The sequence below is a fragment of the Dermochelys coriacea genome, chromosome 1 (genome assembly GCF_009764565.3).
Source record: "Dermochelys coriacea isolate rDerCor1 chromosome 1, rDerCor1.pri.v4, whole genome shotgun sequence".
NCBI lineage: Eukaryota > Metazoa > Chordata > Testudines > Dermochelyidae > Dermochelys > Dermochelys coriacea.
Genome location: NC_050068.2, coordinates 23,437,355 through 23,464,146, shown reverse-complemented (window position 1 = coordinate 23,464,146; position 26,792 = coordinate 23,437,355). Strand labels below are relative to the sequence as shown.

Here is a 26,792-nt window from a genome sequence, read left to right as displayed (position 1 = left end):
TTTTCAAAAGGGGCTAGAGATTTTTGGATGTCTCCATTTTTGTGTGCCTGATTTGAAATTCCTTAAAGGGACCTGATTTTCAGAGGGCTGATGCTCAGAATACTATGAAAATCAGGCCCATTTAAGGTGTTGCAAGTTGGGAACCCAGAATTGAGGCACCCAAAATCAGTAGTCATGTCTGGAAATCATGCCTTTAGTCTCCAGAACATCTCTCTACACGTGTTAATTGCTCAGCAGTTTCTCTGTGATTGGGAGGGTGGACTTTATGTATTCTGTCATGCAGTTTAATTCTTAATGCCTGGAGCCATCTCTTAAGGCTCTTCAGTAATAGCAAACATCATGTTTGTTTATGTTATGTTTGTTTCAAACACCATAGTGCTGGTCCTGTAAAAGTTCAGTTCAGATTTTCAAAGCATTGCTTTCACTCTTTTTGGTGCCATCGGACCAAAATTCTCCTCCCCTTTCTTTCCCCCTTCCAAAAAAAATGTACACATTTATGGGGGGAACCTCTCATTTACACCATTTTTAAAATGGTTCAACTCCACTGTTGTCAGCAACGTTGCTCCTGATCTTAACTACGCGAGTGAGAGGAGAATCAAGGCCAATAGTTTATATGGAGAGTTTTGTAGAAATCTTTGTCTTCTGTTTCTTTCAGTCTCAGTTCTAGATCTTCCACTCATGAGTATTAAATTTCCCCATTTTAACCACAAAGATGATTATTTGCTAGCAGCATGAAACCACAATCCTAGTAATTTATGGTTGCACGTTTCCTTTTTACTGATGAATGACTTCAGAAGAGGGATTCTCATTTAAAATATTCATTGCAATATTAGAAGAGAAGTAGCTTTTTATGTAATGTTGGCATCACTTCTTGTGTTGGCACATGGTGCTTGGCTCTATGCCTTGGAGCATACAACTTTACATTTTGCAAATGTAAAGAGCTATAGAAGTTACAGGGTCCTTTCATGTGGTCTCAGTTAAACCCACTAAGGAATCAAAGCAAGCCACAATCTTTTACAAGCTATAATATGTAGCTTGGCTAATAAATAAATTTGCATCTACCCTAAATATCATTAAGTATATTGTATGGGGTAGCTGTGCTAATTTAATTATGTTGACTTTCTTGTGGAGATGCAATGTAGCTTATTTTACAGGACTAAAAGAATGTGCATCTTTTTGGTATGTCTTCACACGGAATGTTGACTGTGTTAAGCCTTTATCCTGCACCAGGATCATTCACTGACAACCAAATTTCAGTTGTGGATCTGAGCTAAAGGTTGGAGTGGTTCAGATCTGAGGTTTTGATTCAGACTATTATAGAGGTGTGAGCCAGCCACGTGGTTTGGAGCGGGGCAGAACTTTCCAGAAATGTAGAGCTGTTTGGATCCCCTTTGCCTTTTAGTGGTGCTCCCATCTCTAATTAGAATTCAACACTGTATTTCACAAAGAGGGGCTATTTCTTTCAGCTGTTTTGATGTGACTTTAGTCCTGTATTGACGACCTTGCAGACTGACGTCCCCTGTTCTAGCACATACAGAAATAGAGCAAGCTCTTCAAAAACGTCATGCTGATGTGCCTCATGTGTAGCCTGGAAGCACCACCTCTGATGGGAGAGATTCCATGGCCCATTCAGTCCTTGGTTTTGCTACTGAGACTGCCAACAAGGCTGTTATATAATGGCGTGTTGTGGTGGTGGTTTTAGAGACTTGTCCATTGGGTGCCTGTTATGATGATCTTAATCAACTCCCGATATGCCCATCACCATGGTATCTAGGCATTATGGCAAAGCTGAATTATCACGTAAAGTGGCTTCATTATCTTCTGTTTTATGCCAGTAAAGTATAGCTGATTCTGAAACTGGTGATTCCGTTCTAAATTCAAAAAGATTGGAAGCCAAAGGGCTGTCCTATTTAGTGTCCAACAAGGGTTTCCTAAATTTTATACGAGAGAGATTTCAGTAGTTCAACACTTCAGCATAACAGTATATCAACACTTACTATTGTAGCCCCTAGAAGTCCCAACTGAGATTGGGACGCAACTATGCCATGTGCCGTACATATGCATAGTAAGGGACAATCCCTGCCCCCAAAAGCTTGTAATCTACTTAGAGAAGACAGACCAAGGGAAGGACTTTACAGATGGGGAACTGAGCTGTAGTGATATTGAGTGACTTGCTCTAGGTCACACAGGGAATCTGTGGCAGCATTGGGAACTGAACCCTGGCCTCTTGCGTCCCTGTCCAGCGTTTAATTGGCAAGACCATAATTCTTTTCTTCATTAAGGTTATTCAAGTTGCTCATTCTACTGCTCTCTAGTATGCAGAACATCGTTTAATTGGAACAGGTGGAGCCGTAACTTGATTCCTTTAGCAAGAAGGGGTATGTTCCATAAGCCCTCACTTCTCTTCTTTAACTTGCTCACATCACACTGTGTCCCTCTGTTTTGCGTTGGGTCATAATGAAAGGGGGGCGAAAGGCAGAAAAGGGAAGCTTTTTATTCTTGGCTTTTTTTTAAGGTACTGAAAACTATGCAAGCACAGACCCCTCTGAGCTAGAGCTGATGCTGCTCTCTGGCTTTACACATCTCCTGGTAATGCTGAGGTATTTCTGTTACCCTGCTTTACTGTCCGAAGCAGTACCCTGGTGTCTGCTGGAGACTGTCCCTTTGGCATTGCATTTCAGATGGAGGCTCTATTCAGTTTGAGGCCAGGTCAGTTCACAGGTATGGGCTTTGGTACTTCATCTGATAGTGAGAAGGCAGGACTACTGTTGGCATTGCAGAATTTTACTCACCACCCTTTCTTTCCCAGCATCACAGTTTAATTGTGCCATTCTCAGAGAAAGCAGAAGGAGCTATTTTCTCTCAGTCCTTTCTAGAGCATGCTTAGCTCCAATGAACAAGTTCCAATCTTAACATGGCTGAAATATCAGAGGAGACACAGAAGAAATCTCCTTTCTTTGAGGCACTGAAATCCAGTGGCACTGAGGTACTGTGACATCAGATCTCTTTTGGCTGTAGAGTTCTGTACTGCCATTTGCAGCATTTGTGGAGACCACAGTAAATCTTAGCCCACTATTTTCAAGTTCCTCAATGAGAGAGGAACAACTATCTGAGGCCCAAGTACCTCTAGTGAACATAGATCAATCATCATCTTTCTGTGACTTCACGCATGGAGATTTCATCCTTTCTCCATCATTTCCTCGTAACCCAACTGTGACGGTTTCCCCCCGGGGTGCCACCTGGAACTGGGGTTCCACTGTTCCCTCTGACCCACCAGCTTGACCCACAGCAGCCTCTCTCACTGTGCTGCTGTGACAAGCTGTAGACCACTCCCAGTCCTACACTCCCACCAGCATTCGCTCAGGCAGGGACACACCCAGCTGCAGTTACATGCAGGATCTCTGACCAGCCACTGCACGTGAACCAACAATAGAGAGGCTACAACCAAGATACCTCTAGCTTCCCAGCCTAGGACCCCAGAGCTGTACCGCCCTGCCTTGGTCAAAACTCGGACCAATATGAATTTATTATCCGGTTCGCCCCTCCCTCAATGTGGAGAGGAATATGCAACAAACTTGTGTTAACCAAGCTGAGAGTTTTCCCCAAACACTTCACTCAAAGTACACTGATTTAGATAAAGCAAAACCAAGTTTATTAACTACAAAAAGATAGATTTTAAGTGATTATAAAGTGATAGCAAACAGATTAAAAAAAAAAGATTACCCAGTAAATAAACAAAACTGCAAACTAAGCCTAAAATACTAGAAAGATTGGATATGAATTAGGAATCTTTCTGTGACTTCACGCATGGAGATTTCATCCTTTCTCCATCATTTCCTCGTAACCCAACTGTGACGGTTTCCCCCCGGGGTGCCACCTGGAACTGGGGTTCCACTGTTCCCTCTGACCCACCAGCTTGACCCACAGCAGCCTCTCTCACTGTGCTGCTGTGACAAGCTGTAGACCACTCCCAGTCCTACACTCCCACCAGCATTCGCTCAGGCAGGGACACACCCAGCTGCAGTTACATGCAGGATCTCTGACCAGCCACTGCACGTGAACCAACAATAGAGAGGCTACAACCAAGATACCTCTAGCTTCCCAGCCTAGGACCCCAGAGCTGTACCGCCCTGCCTTGGTCAAAACTCGGACCAATATGAATTTATTATCCGGTTCGCCCCTCCCTCAATGTGGAGAGGAATATGCAACAAACTTGTGTTAACCAAGCTGAGAGTTTTCCCCAAACACTTCACTCAAAGTACACTGATTTAGATAAAGCAAAACCAAGTTTATTAACTACAAAAAGATAGATTTTAAGTGATTATAAAGTGATAGCAAACAGATTAAAAAAAAAGATTACCCAGTAAATAAACAAAACTGCAAACTAAGCCTAAAATACTAGAAAGATTGGATATGAATTAGGAATTTCTCACCCTGAGTGCAGATACAAGTAGGTTTGCAGATTCTCAAGGCACAAGCTGCACTTGCTTTTGCAGCTTGGGCTCCCCACCCTGGTTCCAAGTCCTTTTCTTTCAGAACTTCTCTCACGTGTTGAGTTGTGGGGGAGTGAAGAACAAGAGATGATGTCACTCCCTGCCTTATATAGCTTTTCCATATGGCGGGAACCCTTTGTTTCAAATTTGGTTCCCAGACCAGTTTGTGAAAAAATACAGGTACCCAAAACGGAGGTCAGAGTCATGTGGTCTGGTCACATGTCCTTGCAGAGTCATGGCAGCCATTATATACAAGCTGGCCGAAACGTTTACAGGAAAGCTAAGCTATTGCACAGCCCATTTTCTTTGTTGATGAGCCATTAGCACTGTCTGGCTTCTTCGTTGTTGTACCTGAAAGACTGGCTGTGGGTGTTTCCCAGAGTAAGCCCATTTGAAATACAGATCCATAGTCAATATTTATAACTTCAGATACAAAAATGGTACATGCATACAAATAGGATAATCATAGTCAGCAAATCATAACTTTTCCAGTGACACCTTACGTGAGCCATCTTGTACAAAATGCATCATAATTATGCCATGATCATATCATAATAATATTACTATGATGGATATTGGGTGTAGTGTCACGCCAACCTTCTGTTGTTAGCAATAGTTGAAGTATGTGCCACCCACCATAAATCCTCCAACACTCACTTGTGGCTAACATTAAAAATCCACACGCTGTTAAGTTATGAAGGCTCACTGTTAAGACTTCTTTAGTCCAACCTATGCAGGTCAGAGCGACTCTAGCCTCTTCTCTTTCTGTGAATAACATGATAATGCTAGCCTGTTCACTTTTTGTGAATATCATTTTTGTGTGGAGTGCCTCCAAAGCACTGGCCTTGGTCTCATTAGTGATTGCAAATGGTTTACAGCCTCCACTACTGAGCATGGTTATGACTGTGGCTGACTTTTCAGATGAATATGTCTTATGGTGGCGTATTCTTCAATGAATCTGTTTGCACGTATACTAAATGCATAGATTCCAAGATGCTGTCGTGTACCGAGACACACTGGCAGGTCATATAGGGTAGTCTACACGATGGTGAGAAGTGTGATTGCAGCATGTGTAGACATATCTGAGCCAGCTTTAATTTAGCTAGCTCAAATAGCAATAGGAGTGAAGCCAGGGCAGTGTGGGCTAGCCACTCAGGTACTTACCCAGGGTCCTGAGTTGGGCTGTACAACCCCTGTTGCCACGACTTCACTGTTATTGTTATTCAAGTTAGCTAGATCAAAGCTATCTCAGATACATCTACTGCAGACTAGACATACCCAAAGACACCTCAATCGCTTGATTCAAGACCTGGCCTACACATCCATCTCTCCAATCGCTATCTCCATGAAATATAGATAATGGGGACAGATACCATCATAGTGGCACCTGCACAGCCAAAAAATTTTTCCGGCCTGTTGCTGCAACAGTTTTTAGAGAAGAGGAGACTTCTTCCCCAGTTTTTGTGCCTTCGGTTCCAATGACTAGCTTTTCATTATGTCCTCTAGATTCTCATCCCATAGGTGTGAGATCAACTTCCCCACAGGAAGGAGGTTCTAAGTAGGCCATAGACCAGGGATCGGCAACCTTTGGCACGTGGCCCATCAGGGAAATCCACTGGCGGGTCGGGATGGTTTGTTTACTTGCTGCGTCTGCATGCGGCCGATTGCAGCTCCCACTGACTGCGGTTCGCCGTTCCAGGCCAATGGGAGCTGCGGGAAGCGGCATGGGCCGAGGGATGTGCTGGGCGCCGCTCCCTGCCATAGACCATTGTTGAAATTTAATATTTTCATGTAGTATTACAGTAGGCTATCTATTCCTGTCTGTTGACTGAGTGTTTGATCAAAAATTTACTTCTAAATGCTATTGCTGTTGCAGCTGGACAAGTCTGGAAATAATGTATGGGTAGGGTCCAAAAAGTTTGACAATATCATTGGTGCTTTTATCTGTTCGTTGCATTGCATTAGCCAAAATCCAGTATTTATGTATTAACACAGTGATTTTCAACCAGTGAGTCTGTGGACCATTGCGGGTCTGCAGACTATGATTAAGTGGTACACAAAAGGATGTCATTACCCTAGAACAGTGGTTTTCAACCTGTGGTCTGTGGACCCACTATGTCTAAGATTTCCAAAGGGGTCTGCACCTCCATTTGAAAATTTGTAGGGGTCCGCAAATGAAAAAAGGTTGAAAACCAATGTATTAATGTGAAGCAAATCACTGTGGTAGTATTTGCAGTTAAAAACCTTTAGACCTTGCCTTTTTAGAATGACAGTTTCTGTCTGAGCAGAAAAATTGAGGGACTCATTTAAACTTGAGTTCCTTATTCATGTACAATGTTGGATAGATCCAATTCATGGCTCACTGCATGTACCAGGGTTTCCTTTGTATTATGTAGACTTGTTTCCATGGGTAATAAGGCATGTTTTTATATAGAGATATTCAAAATGTTAGCACAAAATCCAAACATGTATAAAGGAATGAGCAGAGGGAGTTACCAAATCTTGTTTGATTAGACATTCTCAAAATATAAAATTCTATAAAGAAGTGATAGTTAATGAAGCCGAGAGAGAGAATTATCTAAAATAGTGTACTTGTGTACATGAAAAAAGTTAATATTGCTTCTAGGTGTCTCCAGGCTATTATTTATTTATGCATTTTCCATCCTCATGGGCTTCTCCTCTGAACTCTGATCTTTCCTTATTTTTTTTACTTCCCACTTTGACTCAGAAATATGTAAGTTCAGTTGACCTAAGGCTTTAAAAAGCCTGACAAATTTAACTTAGGCATGTGTGGTTTGAGGACTAGTGCTCTGAAGCTGTCAAGTCTGTGCCTGACACCTTGTTAGTGATCTGAACAAATGAAAATGTGAACATTATTTAAACAAATGTAAAGAAGAATGTGGAAGCAAATGCTTCCTTTTGCTTTAGTGAGGTAGGTTTTTATTTTACAAAGCCGTGGATTGCATTATTGTCTTGTTGGAGGCCTGGTCCAAAATTCATTGCAGTTAATGGGAAGTCTGCCATTGACTTCACTGGAATTTTAACATTCCCTCAGTGAAGTTTGATTCTCAGTGTCTTCAAGCAAGTAATGTAGTACTATGCAAAGAACAAAACTGGGAAATGTTGGAGATGCCTATGTACTGTACGGTAAACTCCAGAAACAAATGATGTACAACAGGAAAAGCCCAAGGGCCGGATTCCGAGATAGCTAATCTTTTTAAGTTGTTAGAAGTCTGCCCTTGTAAAAACTAGGTAAGAACATCAGGAAGTGGCCCAATGCTAGCAGATTAATACAAGAAAAAAAAACAAATCTAAAAGTGATATGTTTTTAATGAGCTTTATTAAGTTCTTAATTCTTTTGCATATGGTAAACTTGGCTTTATGAGATGATCTACAGAACACTCAGGGAGATGCAGATATTGTGAAGTAAATTGCTGGCAAACTTATGCAAGTCCCAGGGGCTTGTCTGCTTTTCATACAAAGAGAAAATCAAACAGCTGTGTGGAAAAGAATTTAAGTGCAACAAAAATAGTGTAGATTAACTTTTCTCTTGCTCATTGTGTGCTGCCTTACATCCATTTGCTTTTAGATTTTTGTTTTACACATCCAGTTTATCTAAACAAAAAACTTTACACATGTAGACTTATACTTCAGATACTTACAAATATCCACCTATAACAGCTACAAGAGCTGAGATCTTTTAGGGTTTGCTACATAGTCACTGAGATTTTCTTTTGCTGATAGCTCCTGCTTTGTCAAGAACATAAGAATTGCCATATTGGGTCATACCAAAGGTCCATCCTGGCTGGATGGACCTTTGCAAGACAAAATTGTTTGTATGTTTGGGAGTTCTAAATACATATGCTCAGGATACAACATTCTGGCCCCTATCTTCACAGGTATTTAGGCTGATTTCAGTGAAAATTAGGAGCCCAGCCACCTTTTAGGATCTGGACTTCTGAGCCTTGCAGGATAAAGGAGAGCCGAAGAAATGGCTAGCTAATGAAGTTGGGAGTGCGGAGGTGTTTTTTAACTGGAATAAAACTCTTCCATATTTTGGTCAGCCTAGGAAGATAGGACCAGATAATGGCAATTAATTGATGCTCCATGTTGGGGTGGTACAAAGCTGCTTCACCCCAGTCAGAGCTCCTCCCCATCTCACTACCACATGGGGTAAAAAAGAAGACTAGCCCCTGCATCACCCTTCAGCAAGAGGCATCATGGACTTCACAAAACTGCCATGGACCTGAGTTTGGTGTACGGGTACTGGACGGTATTAGTGGCCTGTGATATACAGGAGGTCAGAGTAGACAATGTTGTAGACCCTTCTGTGCTTAAACTCTGTGACCGGCCTCTACTCTGGCCCCTTTTGGGATGGCTTGTGCTCTAGCAGGTGTCAGCAGAAAGAAGTCTCTACACTCAAAGTGCAGAGACTGTGCTTGTACCAGACTCTGCGTGTGGGCGGTTCCTTACACTCTCCTCCTCTGCCTCCGTGGACATCCACGCATTGACCAGCCACACTCTGGTTCATAATCTGGAAAAAAATTGACTGTATGTTATGCATTGAACTCTGATTTCACTCTGTCTTTGCTACTTTCAGTGTTTCATTGTGCAAGGACACAGTTTCACATCTGACTATGACACCTCCAAGGTTGGGAGGAGACATGGCCATTCTGACTGCTCCTCTTGGCAGAGTTGAATTGAGTAGGTTCCTCAATCAACTGCCGTTTAGAAGTATTGGTAAGCCATGCACTTGTAGTAGCAGGGATGGAAGGTCTGGAGGGGAGAGAGCCTAGCAAAATCATTTGTTTCAGTTTGCTTGGTAGTGCAATAGTCCGTAAATATTTTAATTCTGGTTCCATAATGGTATCGTGTCCTGAGACACCACTCCATAGGTCCACAATTCACTTCTTTTGACCTTCTGAGAGTTCCTCTTCAAATTTTTAGTCAAATTTGTGGTTGCATTTCTCTCTTCATTGGGTGTTTCTAACCAGTTCCACATCTGGTTGCTACAAACTTTTTTAACGTGGCTGAAAGGCATGGAAAGGGTCCAGTTACACAGCTGTTTGTGGATCTGTTGGTCTCTGCCAGGCAGTGGCTGGTGTTGGAGGCAGTGTGGAGTGGTGGAACCCCAAAAGGAGCTCCCAGGGCTCTGAGGGGAATCCCATTCGGTGCACCGCTATGAGCAGAGCCAGCCATCCTCCCTCCCCCTTCTGTTCTATTTGGTGTCTGATATTGTTCCCATCACTGTGGTATCCTTCCTGCCCTCTTTGGAAGAACTAGCAGATAGTTCTTGTACGCAGGGGCTGCTGTTGTGCATGACCCCTGTGCAGGGGCAAAATTGCATGCATAGGAAGATGCTTTTGGCATACTGCTCACCCTCCTTATCCATGCCAGTGTGCGACAGGGTGGCTGCTTCCGGGGCACCCCCTTGTGTCCTCAAGGTATCCCTGAAAGCAGCCCCGCCTCAGTTTCCCTCTTCCAGAGTCCCCAATAACTCCACACAAACTGTCTGAATATAAATAGCTCTTCATGGGATTTATTTTATTGCAACAGTCTCACAACCCTCTAATTCAGAATTCCCCAGCATCATTCAAACAGTACATTCAATTTTTCAAGTCCTGACAGTACATCAATACACCAGTTCAGCTTCAGCGACTCTCACCACAATCCATCTCTTGACTACAGCTCCAGCGTCTCTTACCACTCAGGTACAGCTCCCGCATGTTTCATCATGCCTCACCCCAGTCCTCTAGCTGGGGTGTTTTTCCACCCTATTTTACTCCTGTTTTGTTCTAGCTGTCACCTGGAGACATCAGCAGGCTCATCCCTCCATATCCCTCTATCATTCACCACCCTTCAGCTCTCTCTGGCTCTCTGGCTTCAGTTCTTCCGTTCAGACAGTAAGCAGGCATCTCCCTCTGCTTCTCTCAGCTTTCAGTCCTCTCTAGCCCTCTCTGGCTGTGGTTCTCTGCCCTAGGGAAGTTTGTAGGTGACCCCCTGACTGAATCCCTGCCTTCTGCTTTAGCCAGTCTAATCTGGCTCCTCTGCTCAACCAGCGAACTCCCACACCGCGACTTTCAGAGGCATTCCTTTCTTGAATCTCTCAGCCCAATTCTGCTCTTCTTTTGAGCTCTTTCTATTTCTCTAGAAATATTCACACAGCCCCAGCCCTTCTGGATTCTGGATCTCCTCTTCCTTTTGGGTTGTCTCATAAAACTCACAGGGGCAGCTCTGCCTTCCTCATTACACCAAACTAGAGTACATCTGGACTGGAACAGGAGAGCTGGGCCCAAATTCATTTAAGTGCCAGACACAGTTTTAACCAGTGTTTCTGAACTAGAGGGTTTTTGTCATAAAATACAATTGGGAGGGTGGCGGTTGTTGAAAATTTTATTACAATCTAAAGCAAAGAAAATCTCGCTCCCTCATTCCCCACACATCTTTACCCTTCAAGGTCAAGTATTATTTTCCAACCTCTTGAAACACACAGATAAATTATATGATAAGTGATGCTTCTTGTACTCTTACTTTTATAGTACATGTAAGGGGAAAAGGGTTGCAAAAATGTTTAACCTTGAATAAGGTTGAGAAATACTGATCTGGACAATAGAAGTATATCTTAGTGGTAAATCTGTAGCAATAAAACTTTGTGGAGCTTAGGCTGTTCATCCTTTACTTACCACAAAAGCTAAAAGAAAAGGAGTACTTGTGGCACCTTAGAGACTAACAAATTTATTAGAGCATAAGCTTTCGTGAGCTACAGCTCACTTCATCGGATGCATTTGGTGGAAAAAACAGAGGAGAGATTTATATACACACACACAGAGAACATGAAACAATGGGTTTATCATACACACTGTAAGGAGAGTGATCACTTAAGATAAGCCATCACCAACAGCAGGGGGGGAAGGAGGAAAACCTTTCATGGTGACAAGCAGGTAGGCTAATTCCAGCAGTTAACAAGAATATCAGAGGAACAGTGGGGGGTGGGGTGGGAGGGAGAAATACCATGGGGAAATAGTTTTACTTTGTGTAATGACTCATCCATTCCCAGTCTCTATTCAAGCCTAAGTTAATTGTATCCACAAAAGCTAAGATACTGTTATTTATTATTTATTGAATATGGTCAAAATTTCCCAAAGTGGCCTCTGAAAATCATCCGCTTGATGTCTCAGCCTAGGGTGGCAAAGATCGGGGCACCCAAAATCAGAGATACCAAACACTCTTTGACCTTTGTTGGAGTTTTGGATACTTAGCACCTCTGAAGATTGGTCTCTGGGTGTCTGGAAAGTGTTGGCCTATTGACATTTCCAAGACATCTACAACTTGTATGTTGTACATTGGCATTTGCCTTCAGAGAAAACAAAGAAACAAAAAGTTGGATAATTTCAGGCTAAAAATAAGGTGCAGATTTTTAACAGTAAAGGTGACAAGTCAATGAAAGAATTACACAAAGATGTAGTGAAGTCTCCATTATTTAAAGTCTTAAATCAAGATTAGATATTTTTTTAAAAGCAAAACTGAAGATATGAACTTGATGCAGGTATCATGGAGCGAGGTTCTGTGACCTGTGTTATACAGAAGGTAAGAAGATGATGATATTTAGTCCTGTTTTGAGTGCAGGGGACTGGATTAGAAGACTTCTTGAGGTCCCTTCCAGTCCTATGAGTCTATGATCATACTGGTCCCTTCTGGCCTTAAAATGTAGAATCTAGGCACCTTTTGTGGCTTTATTGTAGGGTGTTTTCCTTCACTAGTTGGATTACAAGTGTTTTGAGTCAGAAAGAGGACAAGGGAATGGAAAGTGAAAGAACTCTTTGGGGCATGTTGCCGCTGTTAGGCAGCCCTAAGGGAGAGACAAGGTGGGTGAGGTAATATCTTTTACTGGACCACCTTCTGTTGGTGAGAGACAAGCTTTTGAGCTACATAGAGCTCTAAGAGAGGCAGCCCTGCTGTGAGTTCTCTGGCTGCCTCAGAGGGATGTTAGATTTAAAGACAACGATCTCACCTTGTTCATTCAGACACCCCTGTTGCAACATCATGTTCTGTTTTAGGGTTGTCCCCTGTACAACCAAATTATAATGTCTGCAGACATTTCTCAGTTAAATTAAGTCACTCGTAAGGCCAAGTTCCCAATATGGAGAGAGTTTAAACAAAGCCAAATTTGCAAAGTAGCCCACAATAGAAATAAATGGAGCCACCTTGAAGACTCTTCCCATACAGCTCATTCTTTCAGACACTAACATGTCTTAAAAAACCCCCAACAACCTTACAGGCACCTTTTTCTGACATCTGTCTTTTAAACTGTGTGGTTCATTAGTTAAAACTGGGGTAGCCTGATTTAGCATGGTCACTTTCCATGAGTCCGACCTAAGACTAGCTGTTCTGTATTGGCTATATTCTTTATATAGCATGCCTGTATTTGTCATCATTCTTCCTCGTTGTTTTCTAATCTCAGGATAAATTGTTTTGGGAATATTTAGATCAGTTTTCTGTGAAAACCAGACAAACTATGGCTCACTGAACTTTTGAAGCCCAAATTCTTTTTGCAGCTGATTGGCAAAGTTGAAAATCCACCCCCACCTCCTCTGTGAGGGGAAAAAAAATATAGCTCAATTGGGTTTAGTTCTGTCAGTTTCTCATGTACATTAACTCTTCAGTGCTTTTCTGTCTGAGTTGCATAACTGATCTGACTGGTTCCAGGTCACAAACTTGGACAATACAGCAAAGGTTTGCAAAAGAGCAGTTTTATCCTTGGAGGCAATCACCATGACAATGAACCAGCTGCAGGAGTGCATGGTGTTTACAGTGCCTGCCAGGATGTCTGTAAATTCCAGCTTAGAATCATATTGCGGCTCTTTCCCAAAGTGAAATAACCTCTTAGAAAGAATTTCTCTCTGCTTGTTCATTTGTGTGAATCCAGCTCTGCCATGACCTTCCTTTTAGCTGTCGAAATGGGGACAGGGCTCCTTTTCATTCCTCTGCCAGCCATAGCACACATCATAGCTGTCGTTGCCAATAAACGACTAGTCCTGTTCCCACTTCTGCCTGTGCAGAGGGCCCCTGAGCAGTAGATTCAGAGCAGTTCCATTTCATCAGAAGGCAGAATGCAGGGGGGCTTCTCCATTGGAGGCACATGCCTTGCATTAGTGGAGTCCAGCTCAGAAAGGGATTCTTGCACAGCCATCTCAGGTGGGTGGTTTGGAGAGGTCTGAGATCCAGATTGTCTGGCTCCTCACTTTTGCTGGAAGTACTAGGTTTGTGGAAACCACTCTGTGCCTTAGGCTGATGTTGATTCTGTGTAGTGTGCCACAGTCGAAAGAGAGTTCTTTCCCTCTTCCCTCCATTGCTATCCCCAGTGCCAAGCCAAATTACTTGAGGTAATCCAGGAAAAATATTTCTCTCAAACTGGAGGTATTGTTTGGCTTAGTGAGTAAGACTCTGGACTGGAATTTAGGAGGTTGGTGCTCTAGGCCAGGCTCTGCTACTGTCCTGTCATGTGACTTCTGATGCCTCTGAGCCTCTGTTTCTTACGTGATGATGATGAACTTTCCACAGTGCTGTCTGTGCATCCACCAGCCAATGGCTCCTCCAGAGTAATAGTATAGCCAGAAACATATGCCAAAGGCCACCAAATCCATAGTGAACCACCACAGAGAGCAAATTTGTAGTCAAGGGCCATCTAGTGAACATGCCCCTGGTTGTTGCAAGAGTTCTAGGCTGGGAATGGGTACCAGTGCCCTAAGAACCTTAAATACTGTAGGTTATATAATTTACAAGACCTATCTGTTTTCATTTCCTGTCTGTTGTGCTCTCACACATATGGGACCAGATTCTCCATTGCTCTGCACCTGGTATAGTCATTGACATTGGTGTAAAGTGGGTGTAAACTGTTATACTCTGATTTAGTAGCCTTTTACACTTTCTTTGCACTAGAGAAACTGGTCCATAATTTTTTGATGCCACTAAATAAAATCAAGTATATTTCTAGTATGTATTAGTAATAGTAATACATTAAACTTGGATTAGTTAAATTAAGAATATTATCCATATTCTTTCTGTTGATGATTGAAATAAACGACATCTACAGATGAGTGCTAATCCATAAACTGGTTTATGAACACAGAGTCTTCCAGGCATTGTCACAAATCCACATGAAGTCCCCTGAGTGCTAGATTTTGCATTTACATCATGGAGTTAGCTGAAAATCACATATAGGCAGACAACTTCCTATTAAACATGTGTCTGTGAAGACTCAGAAACAGTAGGTTTTTTTCTCAGCTAAGGGAGCAGAATAAATTATATTCCATAAATTTGCTCCAGTTATAAAATGTCAATTCCAGTGTTACAAATGGCAGAATGCAAAACAAACAAAAAGGATGTATGTGTGCGTACGCATGTGCGCGGCGGGGGGGCGGCATTCTACATCTCACTTTTCATTAAACCTCTTAGCAGGAAATCTACCATTTCAAATACAAAGACTTTTATCTCTGAAGGTATAGGGCCATATTCTCAGGTGATGTAAATAAGCATAGCGCCATCAAAGTCAATAGAACTATTCCAATTGACACTTGTTGAGGTTCTGTCCCATAATCTCTGGAGGATGGCTGAATGCCTGCAGATGAACATTTTAGCAAAAATTGCTGGAAGACCTTATGACATCAAATATTCCACTTTTTTGAGATATGCATGTTTGGTTTGAGGACAGACTAAGATGAGCATAGCTTCATGAAAGCACAGACAGTTTATTTGCAACAACAAATTTGAATAATTTCTCTAGCATTTTTATCAGGTTGGTACATCAAATAGGGTTCATTCACAGCTCCCTTGTACAGAAATAATCCATTTAACGTTGTCCAAGGTCTTCCTTTGCTGTGACAGTCCTAGAATATGGTTAGGAAATAACCTTCTCAAATTGGTACTCTAGTGAATACGTCTTTTTAGAAAGACTAAAATACTGTTCTTAAAACAACTTGTATGTCCTAGGAGTGGATAATCCTAACAAGTTTTGTAGTCGCTAAATTATCTTCTAGGGATCTCGGAGAAGTTTTATTGTCTTTAATTAGAGCTGCAAAAAGCGTTCATGCATTCCTGAAGTCACGCAGACACTTGTAGTTTGGCTAAAGGTCATATACATACTTTGTAGGGTCCCAATTCAGGAAAGCACATAAATTTGTGCTTAACTTTAAGAATATTCTTATGTCCCTTTGACTTCAGTGCAATTTATCACTGTCAAATTAAGCATATGCTTAAATATTGTCCTGAATAGACTTGTTTTCCTGAATCAGGGATTAGCGGTACTCTATTCTGGAGACCAGAGATGCCAAAGAGTATAGGCTTAAATTTCAGATTTTAAGTCATGTATGCATTTACTGTAATTGTGTGCAGAGACCTGTCAATGGCATGTGTTATTTAGATATGCCAAGGCTTGCATATTTTCATGTCTGCACTTCTGAATGACAAGATGGCTGCAGCTGGCTCTGGTCAGCTGACTTGGGCTTGGGGCTAGAACTTGCTATGTAGATGTTTGGGCCAAGGCCACATGTCTACACAGCAATTTTTCAGACTGGGAACCCGAGCCTTGGGTGAGCCGAGAGTTTGTTTGTTTTTTTATCCCTGTCTAGACATACTCTCAGAGGTCAGATATGGGGTGATTGTTTTATAAAAAGCCTTTGCCCATCGATTTTGTGGTGTTTTTGTCTTTTATTGTTTTTGTGTATGAGTTCATTTGAGAGCATAGTGATTGTCTGATTTCACCCACATAGTTGTTATTGGGGCATATAGTGTCCTGGATGAGGTATACCACATGCTGTGATAGGCATGTGTAGGATCCATTGATCTTGAAAGATAGGTTGTTGGGTTGGGCGCGTGTTGATTATTGTAGCAGTGGAGAGATGTCTGCAGGTTTTGCATCTGTTGTTCTGGCAGAGTCTGGGGCTGCTTTGAATTGTGGGTCCTGGTCTGTGCGGAGCTTGCTTCTGATGATGAACATCAGTTTCTAATGTCCACCCAAGCACTCATTTGTCTGGCAGTCTGGATAAGGCCAGGGTTCTCAAGTTTAGCTGATCTCAGAGGAACAGAACATGTGAATGTACTATTTATATAATAAAAATATGACTAAGGCTTTAAAAACTAGGCTCTATATATCCTACATGATGGGTTTGTTTCCTCTCTGAAGATTTAATAGCACAATAAGGTTTTCTAGAGCCCTCCAAGGGACCCTTAGGCCTGTGGTGTCAGAATATACTTCCTAAAATGTGAGAAGAAATAAATCCTGATGTTACGGTGTTATTGTTCAGAGTACTGCAGAAGGGAATATTATTCACATAAGTCATATAAAGCAGGGCTATTCAGAGTGGTGGCCTGTGGACCGGTGCCGGTCCGTGAGCCATCAGTTGCCGGTCTGAGTGCACATTGGAAAAAAAAAATTGCCAGTCCCCCACATCCGATAGCTTGAGAAGCCTTGATGTAAAGGACAATGGGCTTTACCTGTACCCACATGAGTCGAGGGAGTTTTGCTATTAACACTGGATGGAGGGAGGTTTTAGCAGGAGAGGAAGGATAGTCTTTTTTCGCAGTGTGCATTGACAGTGACTGGGCAGGTTGGAGGGTGGGGTTAATTCTTGCCTGTGGCCCCTCAGTTAAAAGTGAAAATTCATCTTTCTTATATATTAATTAAAATAATGTTTTTCTTTCTTTCTTTCTTTCTAAATCTGGTTCGGCACCTCTGTATTTCTTTATAAAACCAGGCTTTGTGATGATCGGAATGCAGGAGGGCAACTGGCACCTCCTGCAGGCGCTGGGCATGAGATTCAGGGGCAGTCGGGCTCTGGGGTGGTACCTCCAGTGAGCGCCGGCCACAAACTTGTCTTGTAGAAAAGGTGCTGAACTGGAATTCCAGACATCTGGATTGAGCAAATCATTCCATCTCCCTGGGTAGAGAAATTTACCCACAGAGCAGAGATCCAGCACAAAACCCCACCTCAGAACTTAAGCTCTGCATCAGGGTTGTACTGGAGACCTGCTGGCAAACAGCTGGGCAAAGGTGCTGCATGCTCCATGTGGGCTTCAGAAAAGCTTCAATAGGAGCAGTCTAGGTGAGGAACTGCAAACTTTACCTTTGCATGGATAAAGTGGTCCCATTAGTCCAAGCTTCTGATTGCAGTCCATAGGTTGTCTGGCCAGTATCTTATTTAATCTTTTTATTACTGACCTTGGCACAAAAAGTGGGAGTGTGCTAATAAAGTTTGCAGATGATACAAAGATGGGAGGTATTGCCAATTCGGAGAAGGATCGGGATATTATACAGGAGGATCTGGATTACCTTGTAAACTGGAGTAATAGTAATAGGATGAAATTTAATAGTGAGAAGTGTAAGGTTATGCATTTAGGGATTAATAACAAGAATCTTAGCTATAAGTTGGGGACGCATCAATTAGAAGTAACGGAAGAGGAGAAGGACCTTGGAGTATTGGTTGATCATGGGATGACTATGAGCTGCCAATGTGATATGGCTGTGAAAAAAGCTAATGCGGTTTTGGGATGCATCAGGAGAGGCATTTCCAGTAGGGATAAGGAGGTTTTAGTACCGTTATACAAGGCACTGGTGAGACCTCACCTAGAATACTGTGTGCAGTTCTGGTCTCCCATGTTTAAAAAGGATGAATTCAAACTGGAGCAGGTACAGAGAAGGGCTACTAGGATGATCCGAGGAATGGAAAACTTGTCTTATGAAAGGAGACTCAAGGAGCTTGGCTTGTTTAGCCTAACTAAAAGAAGGTTGAGGGGAGATATGATTGCTCTCTATAAATATATCAGAGGGATAAATACAGGAGAGGGAGAGGAATTATTTCAGCTCAGCACCAATGTGGACACAAGAACAAATGGGTATAAACTGGCCACCAGGAAGTTTAGACTTGAAATCAGACGAAGGTTTTTAACCATCAGAGGAGTGAAGTTTTGGAATAGCCTTCCAAGGGAAGCAGTGGGGGCAAAAGATCTATCTGGCTTTAAGATTCTACTCGATAAGTTTATGGAGGAGATGGTATGATGGGATAATGGGATTTTGGTAAGTAATTGATCTTTAAATATTCAGGGTAAATAGGCCAAATCCCCTGAGATGGGATATTAGATGGATGGGATCTGAGTTACTATAGAAAATTCTTTCCTGGGTATCTGGCTGGTGAATCTTGCCCATATGCTCAGGGTTTAGCTGATTGCCATATTTGGGGTCGGGAAGGAATTTTCCTCCAGGGCAGATTGGAGAGGCCCTGGAGGTTTTTCGCCTTCCTCTGTAGCATGGGGCATGGTTGACTTGAGGGAGGCTTCTCTGCTCCTTGAAGTCTTTGAACCATGATTTAAGGCCTTCAATAGCTCAGACATGGGTGAGTTTTTTCATAGGAGTGGGTGGGTGAGATTCTGTGGCCTGCGCTGTGCAGGAGGTCGGACTAGATGATCAGAATGGTCCCTTCTGACCTTAGTATCTATGAATCTATGACAAACATGCCCATCAGTGGCAAGTGGGTGAGTGTTTGTTTGAATGCTTACGCCTGCATTCTAGCACTATCTGAATGTTAACATAGCTAACAACATATACCAATATATAACTCATTTTTAAACTGTATAGTTCTTTTCAGGGGCTTCATACATCTTTTTGGAATTTTGATGTCTGAGCAAAGTCTCTTTATTCCAAAGGGGTTCAGGTTCCATGGTGGTGAGTACAGTATAAGATTGTGAACAGGATTGGATAGAATAGAAGGTGCGATGGCTACCCAGAACTTCGTAGTTGCAGTTTGCAGGGAGATATGAAAACTTTCCTTTGATTTTGCTTCATCTGGCTTCACGATCCATGAGTTCTGCTGGTTTGGGGAGGAAATCATAAGGAACAGTTCTGTTTTGCATGGTTTCCTTCTGATACCCCAAATTGTCTCACGATCATAAATCTTAATAAAACTGTGTCCTGAATTTGGGATTTGTTCAAAAAACAAACAAACAAAAAGCAGTCCCTTAAATCAAATAAATTAAAGTGGAACCAGATATTCTTTAGTCCTTCATTTTAAGCACTGAAATAAATTGCCTAGGGAGGTTGTGGAATCTCCATAATTGGGAATTTTTAAGAGCAGGTTGGGCAAACACCTGCCAGGGATGGTGTAGATAATACTTAGTCCTGCCTTTAGTGCAGGGGACTGGGCAAGATGATCTCTCAAGGTCCCTTCCAGTTCTATGATTCTATAAGACTCTCCCAGCTCTAATGACATTTTTCATCTCTAAAATGCTTCACGAATATTAATTTAATTTATCCCTGTGACAGCCTTGAGATGTTGGAAGGTATTATTGCCCCCATTCCATAGATGGGACAGCAGAGGTGCAGAGATCTATCTCAGGTACTCCCAATACTGTAGTATCTGAGCACCACATAGTATGTAATGTACTTATCCTTAAAACAGCCCTGTGTGAGGTAGGACAGTGCTATTACCCCATTTTATAGATGGGGAACAAAGGCACAGAGATTGAGGTATTCAGGCTCCTAATGTCATAATAACAGCCATACTGGGTCAGACCAAAGGTCCGTCTAGCCCAGTATCCTGTCTTCTGACAGAGGCCAATGCCAGGTGCCCCAGAGGGAATGAACAGAACAGGTAATCATCAAGTGATCCTTTCCCTGTCACTCATCCCTGCCCATCCTGGCTAATTGCCATTGATGGACCTATCCTCCATTAATTTATCTAGATTTAAATGATAGGTTACAGACTACAGTTAGTAGTTCTGCATTTTCACATTTGAGTTCCTTCAGAACTCTTAGGTGAATACCATCTGGTCCTGGTGACTTATTATTGTTTAATTTATCAATTTGTTCCAAAAGCTCCTCTAATGAAACCTTAATCTGGGACAGTTCCTCAGATCTGTCACCTAAATAGAATGGCTTGGGTTGGGAATCTCTCTTTTATCCTCAGCCATGAAGACCAATGCAAAGAATTAATTTAGTTTCTCCACAATGGCTTTATCATCCTTGAGTGCTCCTTTAGCATTTTGATCATTCCGTGGCCCCACTAGTTGTTTAGCAAGCTTTCTGCCTCTGATGTACTTAGAAAATGTTTGCTATTACTTTTTGCGTCTTTGGCTAGCTGTTCTTCAAATTCTTTTTTGGCCTTCTTAATTATATTTTTACACTTCATTTGCCAGTGTTTATGCTCCTTTCCATTTTCCTCATTAGGATTTAACTTCCACTTTTTAAAAGATGTCTTTTTTTCTTCTCACGGCTTCTTTTACTTTATTGTTCAGCTGCTGTGGCACTTGTTTAGTTTTCTTACTATGTTTTTTAATTTGGGATATATATTTAAGTTGAGCCTCTGTTATGGTGTCTTTAAAAAGTTTCCATGCAGCTTGTAGGGATTTCACTTTTGGTACTGTACCTTTTAATTTCTGTTTCACTAACTTCCTCATTTTTGTGTAGTCCTCTTTTCTGAAATTAAATGCTACCGTGTTGAGCTGCTGTGGTGTTTTCCCCACCACAGGGATGTTACATTTAATTATATTATGGTCACTATTACCAAGCAGTCCAGCTATATTCACCTCTTGGACCAGATCCTGTGCTCCACTTAGAACTAACTCAAGAATTGCTTCTCCTCTTGTGGGTTCCAGGACTAAGTGCTCCAAGAAGCAGTCATTTAAGTTGTCAAGAAACTTTATCTCTCCATCCCATCCTGAGGTGACATGTACTCAGTCAATATGGGGATAGTTGAAATCCCCCAATATTATTGAGTTTTTTATTTTAATAGAAGCTTGGTGTGGGGGGAATCCTCAGTTGGCATCTGTCCAGCGTAAGCCGCTGTGTGGCCTCCAGAATAGGGGCATGGCTGAAGTGCAATATTGCCTACTCTTTTGATTTTATCATGCATCCCATGATATCTGGTGTTTTTCTTAAAGTCTGATCTCCTGGAGTCATTTGAATACAAGAGACTCTCAGCTTTCATTTAAAAAAAACAAAAGTAACTTTTTAGCCCCCATGGTTGTGAGGATAAGCTTGAAAATATGAACCCTAAAGGCTGAAAAGCCAGAAGGAAACTAAAAAGAACTCCCAATGTGTGATTTGGGGGCCTGGCTAGTGATTTTTGAATGCTTGGGGTTGGCAATACTGAGCATTGCTGCACTCCTGCAATCCTCTGTTACCATAACAGTCTCTTGTGAGCCATTGTAGCTAGGCGCAACTTAGAGGAGTGGCTATTCTAAATCACATCCAAGGTGGATACATCCCAGGCCTGTTCCCTGATCACGATGAGAGATAAGAATGTTTAGAGCCTTAATCATTCTGTTCTAGACCTTCTGCATTTTACTGAAGTTGCAATTGCTTTATAATAAAAGGACAGCTCCTCATCTGGTGTAAATCACTGGAGCTACTCTCATTTACACCAGCTAAGGATCTGGCCTCAAAATTGTGCTTAAATCTCAGTTTATTTAATTATTTTTCAGAAATGTTCCTTAATTTATTTAATTTTTTCAGTGTCCTACAGATACCAAAACAACATTTGGGGTCCATCTTAAAATAGTGGGAGACTGGACAGGTATGTAGAAACAAACTTTCCTTTTTAGGCACAAATTCCTTCACTTGAAATTTTATCCCCTGAAGGCTTGAATACAATGATCATACTTTGATTATGAGGATTTCTCACTAGAAGTCATTCATATTTATTTTTCAAAAGTTGCTTTTATTGCTTTATCAATGCCACCACTGACTTTTTCAGATGTGTATTTCTTTAGATAACACTTTTTTTTAGTACTAACAGGTGTTCTGATTGTCAGCTAATTATTAGTAATGTGCCTTAGTCTCTATGCTTTTTACAATAGCCTGCTGACTCTGTGCCAAGTGTAATGGTGCCTGCAGAAATGTGCACTCCCTAGATAAGGGGATTTTAATACCAGCAGTTTGGTTGGCTGCCAGGTTAATTAACACCTATGGCACACTGAGATTACAGGTTGCTTTCATGTTCTCCTCTGCTCTTCCGCTGCTCTGTCAATGTTCTCCAGACCACAGGTGTCAACCCGGATTCCATGCAGAGGAGAATTCTAATTTGCTGCTCGAGGTGACAGCTGTTTACTGAGGTGATAGTTGTCACTGGTGTCTGATGGCTGATTTTTTCCAGTTTTGTGTTTTCTGTCTTAGCAGGAAGCCGGCTCATTTGTTTTTTGTAGAAGAATGTCTTCTGTATTCACTTACTCTGATTCATCAATGTGGGGTGGGCTTGTTACTCACCACTTCTCCCCAGGACCAGAGAGCTGCTTAAAGAACAAACAAGGTGGGGAAGGTGTTAACTAACTGATCTTTCTTGAGGGGGTGGGAACTTCAGCAGGTGCGACTGGCTGCCTGGTTTTAGTAGACATGGTTTGGTATGTTATACTCCTTTCCCCTAGCTAGTGTTTGTGCTATCAGTTTAGATTGTAAGCTCTCTGGGGTAGAGACTCTGTTCTGCTCTGTGTCTGGACGGTGCCTAGCACAGTGGGACCCCATTCTCAGTTGGTCCTTAGGCTCAACCATAATAAGCCTGGTTAATAAATAATAATAAAAATAGACAGTTGTACTTTCCTTCAGGCCTGTCTCCTCAGCTTGAATTCCTGTTATTTCCAGCTCTCTTCCTGTATCCCATCATTACATTTCAAATAATTTACACCCGATACCATTGAGAACTCACACTGTATTGCAGAGAGATCAATTAAATGTGTAAATTAAAGAGATGCGGTGGTGCAGATATATGGTGAATCGGAGACAGTCTGGTTAGTTTAGAGCACTTTCCCACGTCCCTGGCTGCTGCTCCTGCTGTCTGCACCTGTGAGATGCCATGAAGAAGTGGTAATCTGGGTTCCTTCTGGCTCTAACCACTTGAGGGAGCAGATATGCCCTGCTGCTGTAGGCATACCTACAATAGATTTTTTGGGGGGGAGGGGGCTAAGTCACTCATGTGGGCTTTGTGCTTTTCTAAAAATTGAGTGGAAAACCTTGTGGCCTGGGTATTTGGGGGCAGGGAGGCAACTGCACGTGGGTAGGAGATGTGTGTAGTGCTGAAGTCAGAACAAGTTTGAAAGAGTGATTACCACATCCCCTGATGCAGGCGGTGATAGAAGGATAATTGAGCTGGCAACTGCTTGTGGGAGGTTTCTGTTGATGGAAGATCATTTCTTGCCTAGGTTCCAGCAGATATAAATTTACCATCCCAGTAGATGCAGGAAGTAGCTTCTTAATGAATAATTATGACTTCAGAAGTACATTTTCAGGCCAGAAGCAGATATTTAGTGGATCTTCAGGCAATATAATTACTCACTCCTAAGAAATAGTGATTTAATACAATGGAATATATTTCAACAGGGAGGAAAAATGTAGGTTTGAGACTCATTTAAAGGGAATAGCCTGTTGGCCAAATCTTCAGCCAATTTGTACCAAAGTAGTTTCATTAAAGTCAGTGGAGCCATGCCAGTTTATACCAGCTGAGGATCTGGCACATTAATTAATACGTTTTCAGAAAGGCTGCGCATGGTCTCCCTTTTTTTCAGCAGAACTTTCATCCTGAAGGTGACTTTTGGGTGCAGATAAGAGGACTTTTAATTTATAATCATATGGCAGTAGTACTGGAGATCCCATTGTGGGAAGCCCTGCAAAAACATATCGTGAAACAGTCTCTGCCCCACGGGTTTATGGTCTAAATCAGTGGTGCCGAGCCTTATTACACAGGAGGGCCACATAAACCAAAGCACAACCTTGTGTGGGCCAAATGGATTCTACATATTTTAATAAGATTTAAAGGCACCTGTATTGATTTATATTTTAAGTTCAGCTTTTTTCATATGTAGTTAGATAGGTTGTGTAAACTAACATGATGACAGAATGCTAGTGAATTGGCCGTTAGTATATTGTGTTGAAGTAGGCCTTATGAAATGCTCTGGTGGTCCATGTGCAGCCCGCAGGCCATAGGTTGGGCACCCCCTGGTCTAAATAGACAGGCCAGATAAAGGGTGGGAGGGAAGGTATAATTATTCCTTGTTTACAGATAGGGATCAGAGGCGTAGAGAAACTAAATTACTTGCTCAAGGTGATACAGGGAGCATGTGGCAGCACCACAGTCTAGTTCCTCAAACACAAGACCAATCTTTTTTCCTGTATTTGAATCCATAGCAACCTGATTTGTATCCATTTAGGGCAGTGGGGCTTGGTGGAGTGTCTAATTCTGTTCCTGGAAAGGAACAGCCACCTTGCTGGGGGTGTATGTGTGGTCCCTTGTAGAATTGCTCAAGCATCCGTGGCTGTAGGGCTAGACTGTGCAACTCCTGTGAACGCCACACCCATTGTTCCAGGGCCACAGGTTGGTGTTTAACTGGCAGAGAAAGAAGAGATGGAATCCTGGAAGACATCTATCTGAAAGGGCTAGATTGTGCCCAAAGAAATTCCTTGTGTAAGATTTCTTAAAGGAAATCACAATCCATGCAAGATTTTGTTTTATTTTAAATGACTTGATGGGGGCTTCTAATAAACCAGTCTGCTTATGCTTAATGAAATACAATGTACTGGGTATCACCCCAAAACTTTATCAGGCCCCTCTTTTAAGGTAAGGTCACAACACAGGTGGGCCTTTGGCACAGGCTTGCCAATAAAGAATGCCCAAGTTTTAATTTATCCTCTGGCAATTACTCTTTTTGTGGCCGGGCAAGCAATATAACCCTCTCCCCTTAATTTCCCTGTTTGTAAGGTGCTTTCCTGTCTCCCATAGGTGTTTTGAGGATTAATAAGTTGATGATAAAGCATTTGGCAGATGGGAAGTGCCATCTAAGTGATTCATTAGGCCTGATCTGCCCTTAAAACTTTTACCAGCAGAGCTGTGATGGTTAGGGGTGAGATTTTTTTTGCTGATATAGCGATGGCATTAAAAGCCCTAGTGTATGTGCAGTTTTACCAGCATAAAAGTGCTATGCCAGTATAGTTTATTTTGCTTCCCAAACTGGAGTAAAGCGCTGTTGGACCAGTATCTACCAGGAGAGGAGGGGACCTTGCCCTAGGCAATTCGCCATCTGTAAAATGGGGATAATAGCACTTCCTACCTCACAGGGGTGTTGGGAAGACAAATGCATTGAAGATCGGGAGGAGATCTGATACAATGGTGATGGGGGCCATAAAAGTACCTAAGATAGATTTGCCATTTGCCAGCATAGTTAAAGTGCAAAACTTTTCAGTGTAGACAAAGCCTTATAGTGTCTCAGATTCAGTAAATAAACATTGGCTGATTAACACCTGTTTGTCCTACTTCTCTGATATTTGGCTGGTGACCCTGTTCTCCTCCAGACCCGGGAAGTTTGTTAGCTGAACATTTACAGATGTCCTTTTACAATTTTTTTTGGCTTAATATTTGTTGTCAGCTTTGTTGCCTATTATGCTTCTTTCTCTTGCTGCTCCTTTGAGTACCGTTGCTAGTTGTGCTTTAAAGCTGAAATTTCAACTAGCACCCCTGAAGGGAATTGAGAGGCCATAGGCCATGATGATCTGTCCAGCAGCAAAACACCACACTGTAGCAAACAATGTGTCTCGCTCATTAACTGTACTTCAGGTTTTTAGACAGAAAGTGATATTGATAGCACTGAAATAGACATGGTCTTCTGCAGCTCTGGAAGATGTTGTCATGGAAAATAAATATACAGCACACAGAAGAATTAAGGTGAACTGTGTATTTTTCATAAATCCAGTAAAAAGGCTGAAATATATTACAATGTCTGCTGGGACAAACTGGTTAGGGTTATACTAAAAGCATTGGTTTTGTACTGTGCCTTAATAATTTTTATTCTGTAATGATATCATTCTGCTATCAGACTGTTTATCACGTTGTTTATCACGTTGTTATAAGGACAGTATAATAGCACTGTGTTGGCCTTCAATTGAATTTGGTACTCTTACTATCCTGTATGTTACTACATGGGCCCAGGAAGCAGTAGACGTGTGACTTTGGTCTGCTTGGTTTGGAGATGAGGATAAATATTGCAATGAGGTTCCTCAGCTTTAGATATTGACCATCCTGGTTTGAATCAGATACAGTATGTCCTTTATCATTGTTGCCAACTCTTGCCACACTTGGTGATTTTCTTAAAGCTCTAGCTCCTGGAGTCAAGTGGTTTCAGGAAAATCCCAGCTTTCATTTAAACAGGAAAAAAATAACTTTCTGTTCCTCATGGATGTGAGAAAAGTCTGAAAACATGAACTGAATGCACCCTGGAGGCTTCAAAGCCAGAAACCAAATACAGTTTCATGATTTTTAAGCCAATCTT

The 26,792-nt window shown here is 42.0% G+C and overlaps 1 protein-coding gene across 1 annotated transcript in view; it reads left to right on the top strand.

Annotated features, from left to right (window-relative positions):
• NOX4 (NADPH oxidase 4) overlaps positions 1-26,792 on the top strand; it is a 166,274-nt gene that overhangs the window by 44,654 nt on the left and 94,828 nt on the right. Inside the window, exon 12 of the mRNA XM_038415634.2 lies at positions 21,997-22,057. Within this exon, the coding sequence (XP_038271562.1) occupies positions 21,997-22,057 (61 nt within the window). The remainder of the gene's footprint in view (positions 1-21,996; positions 22,058-26,792) is intronic.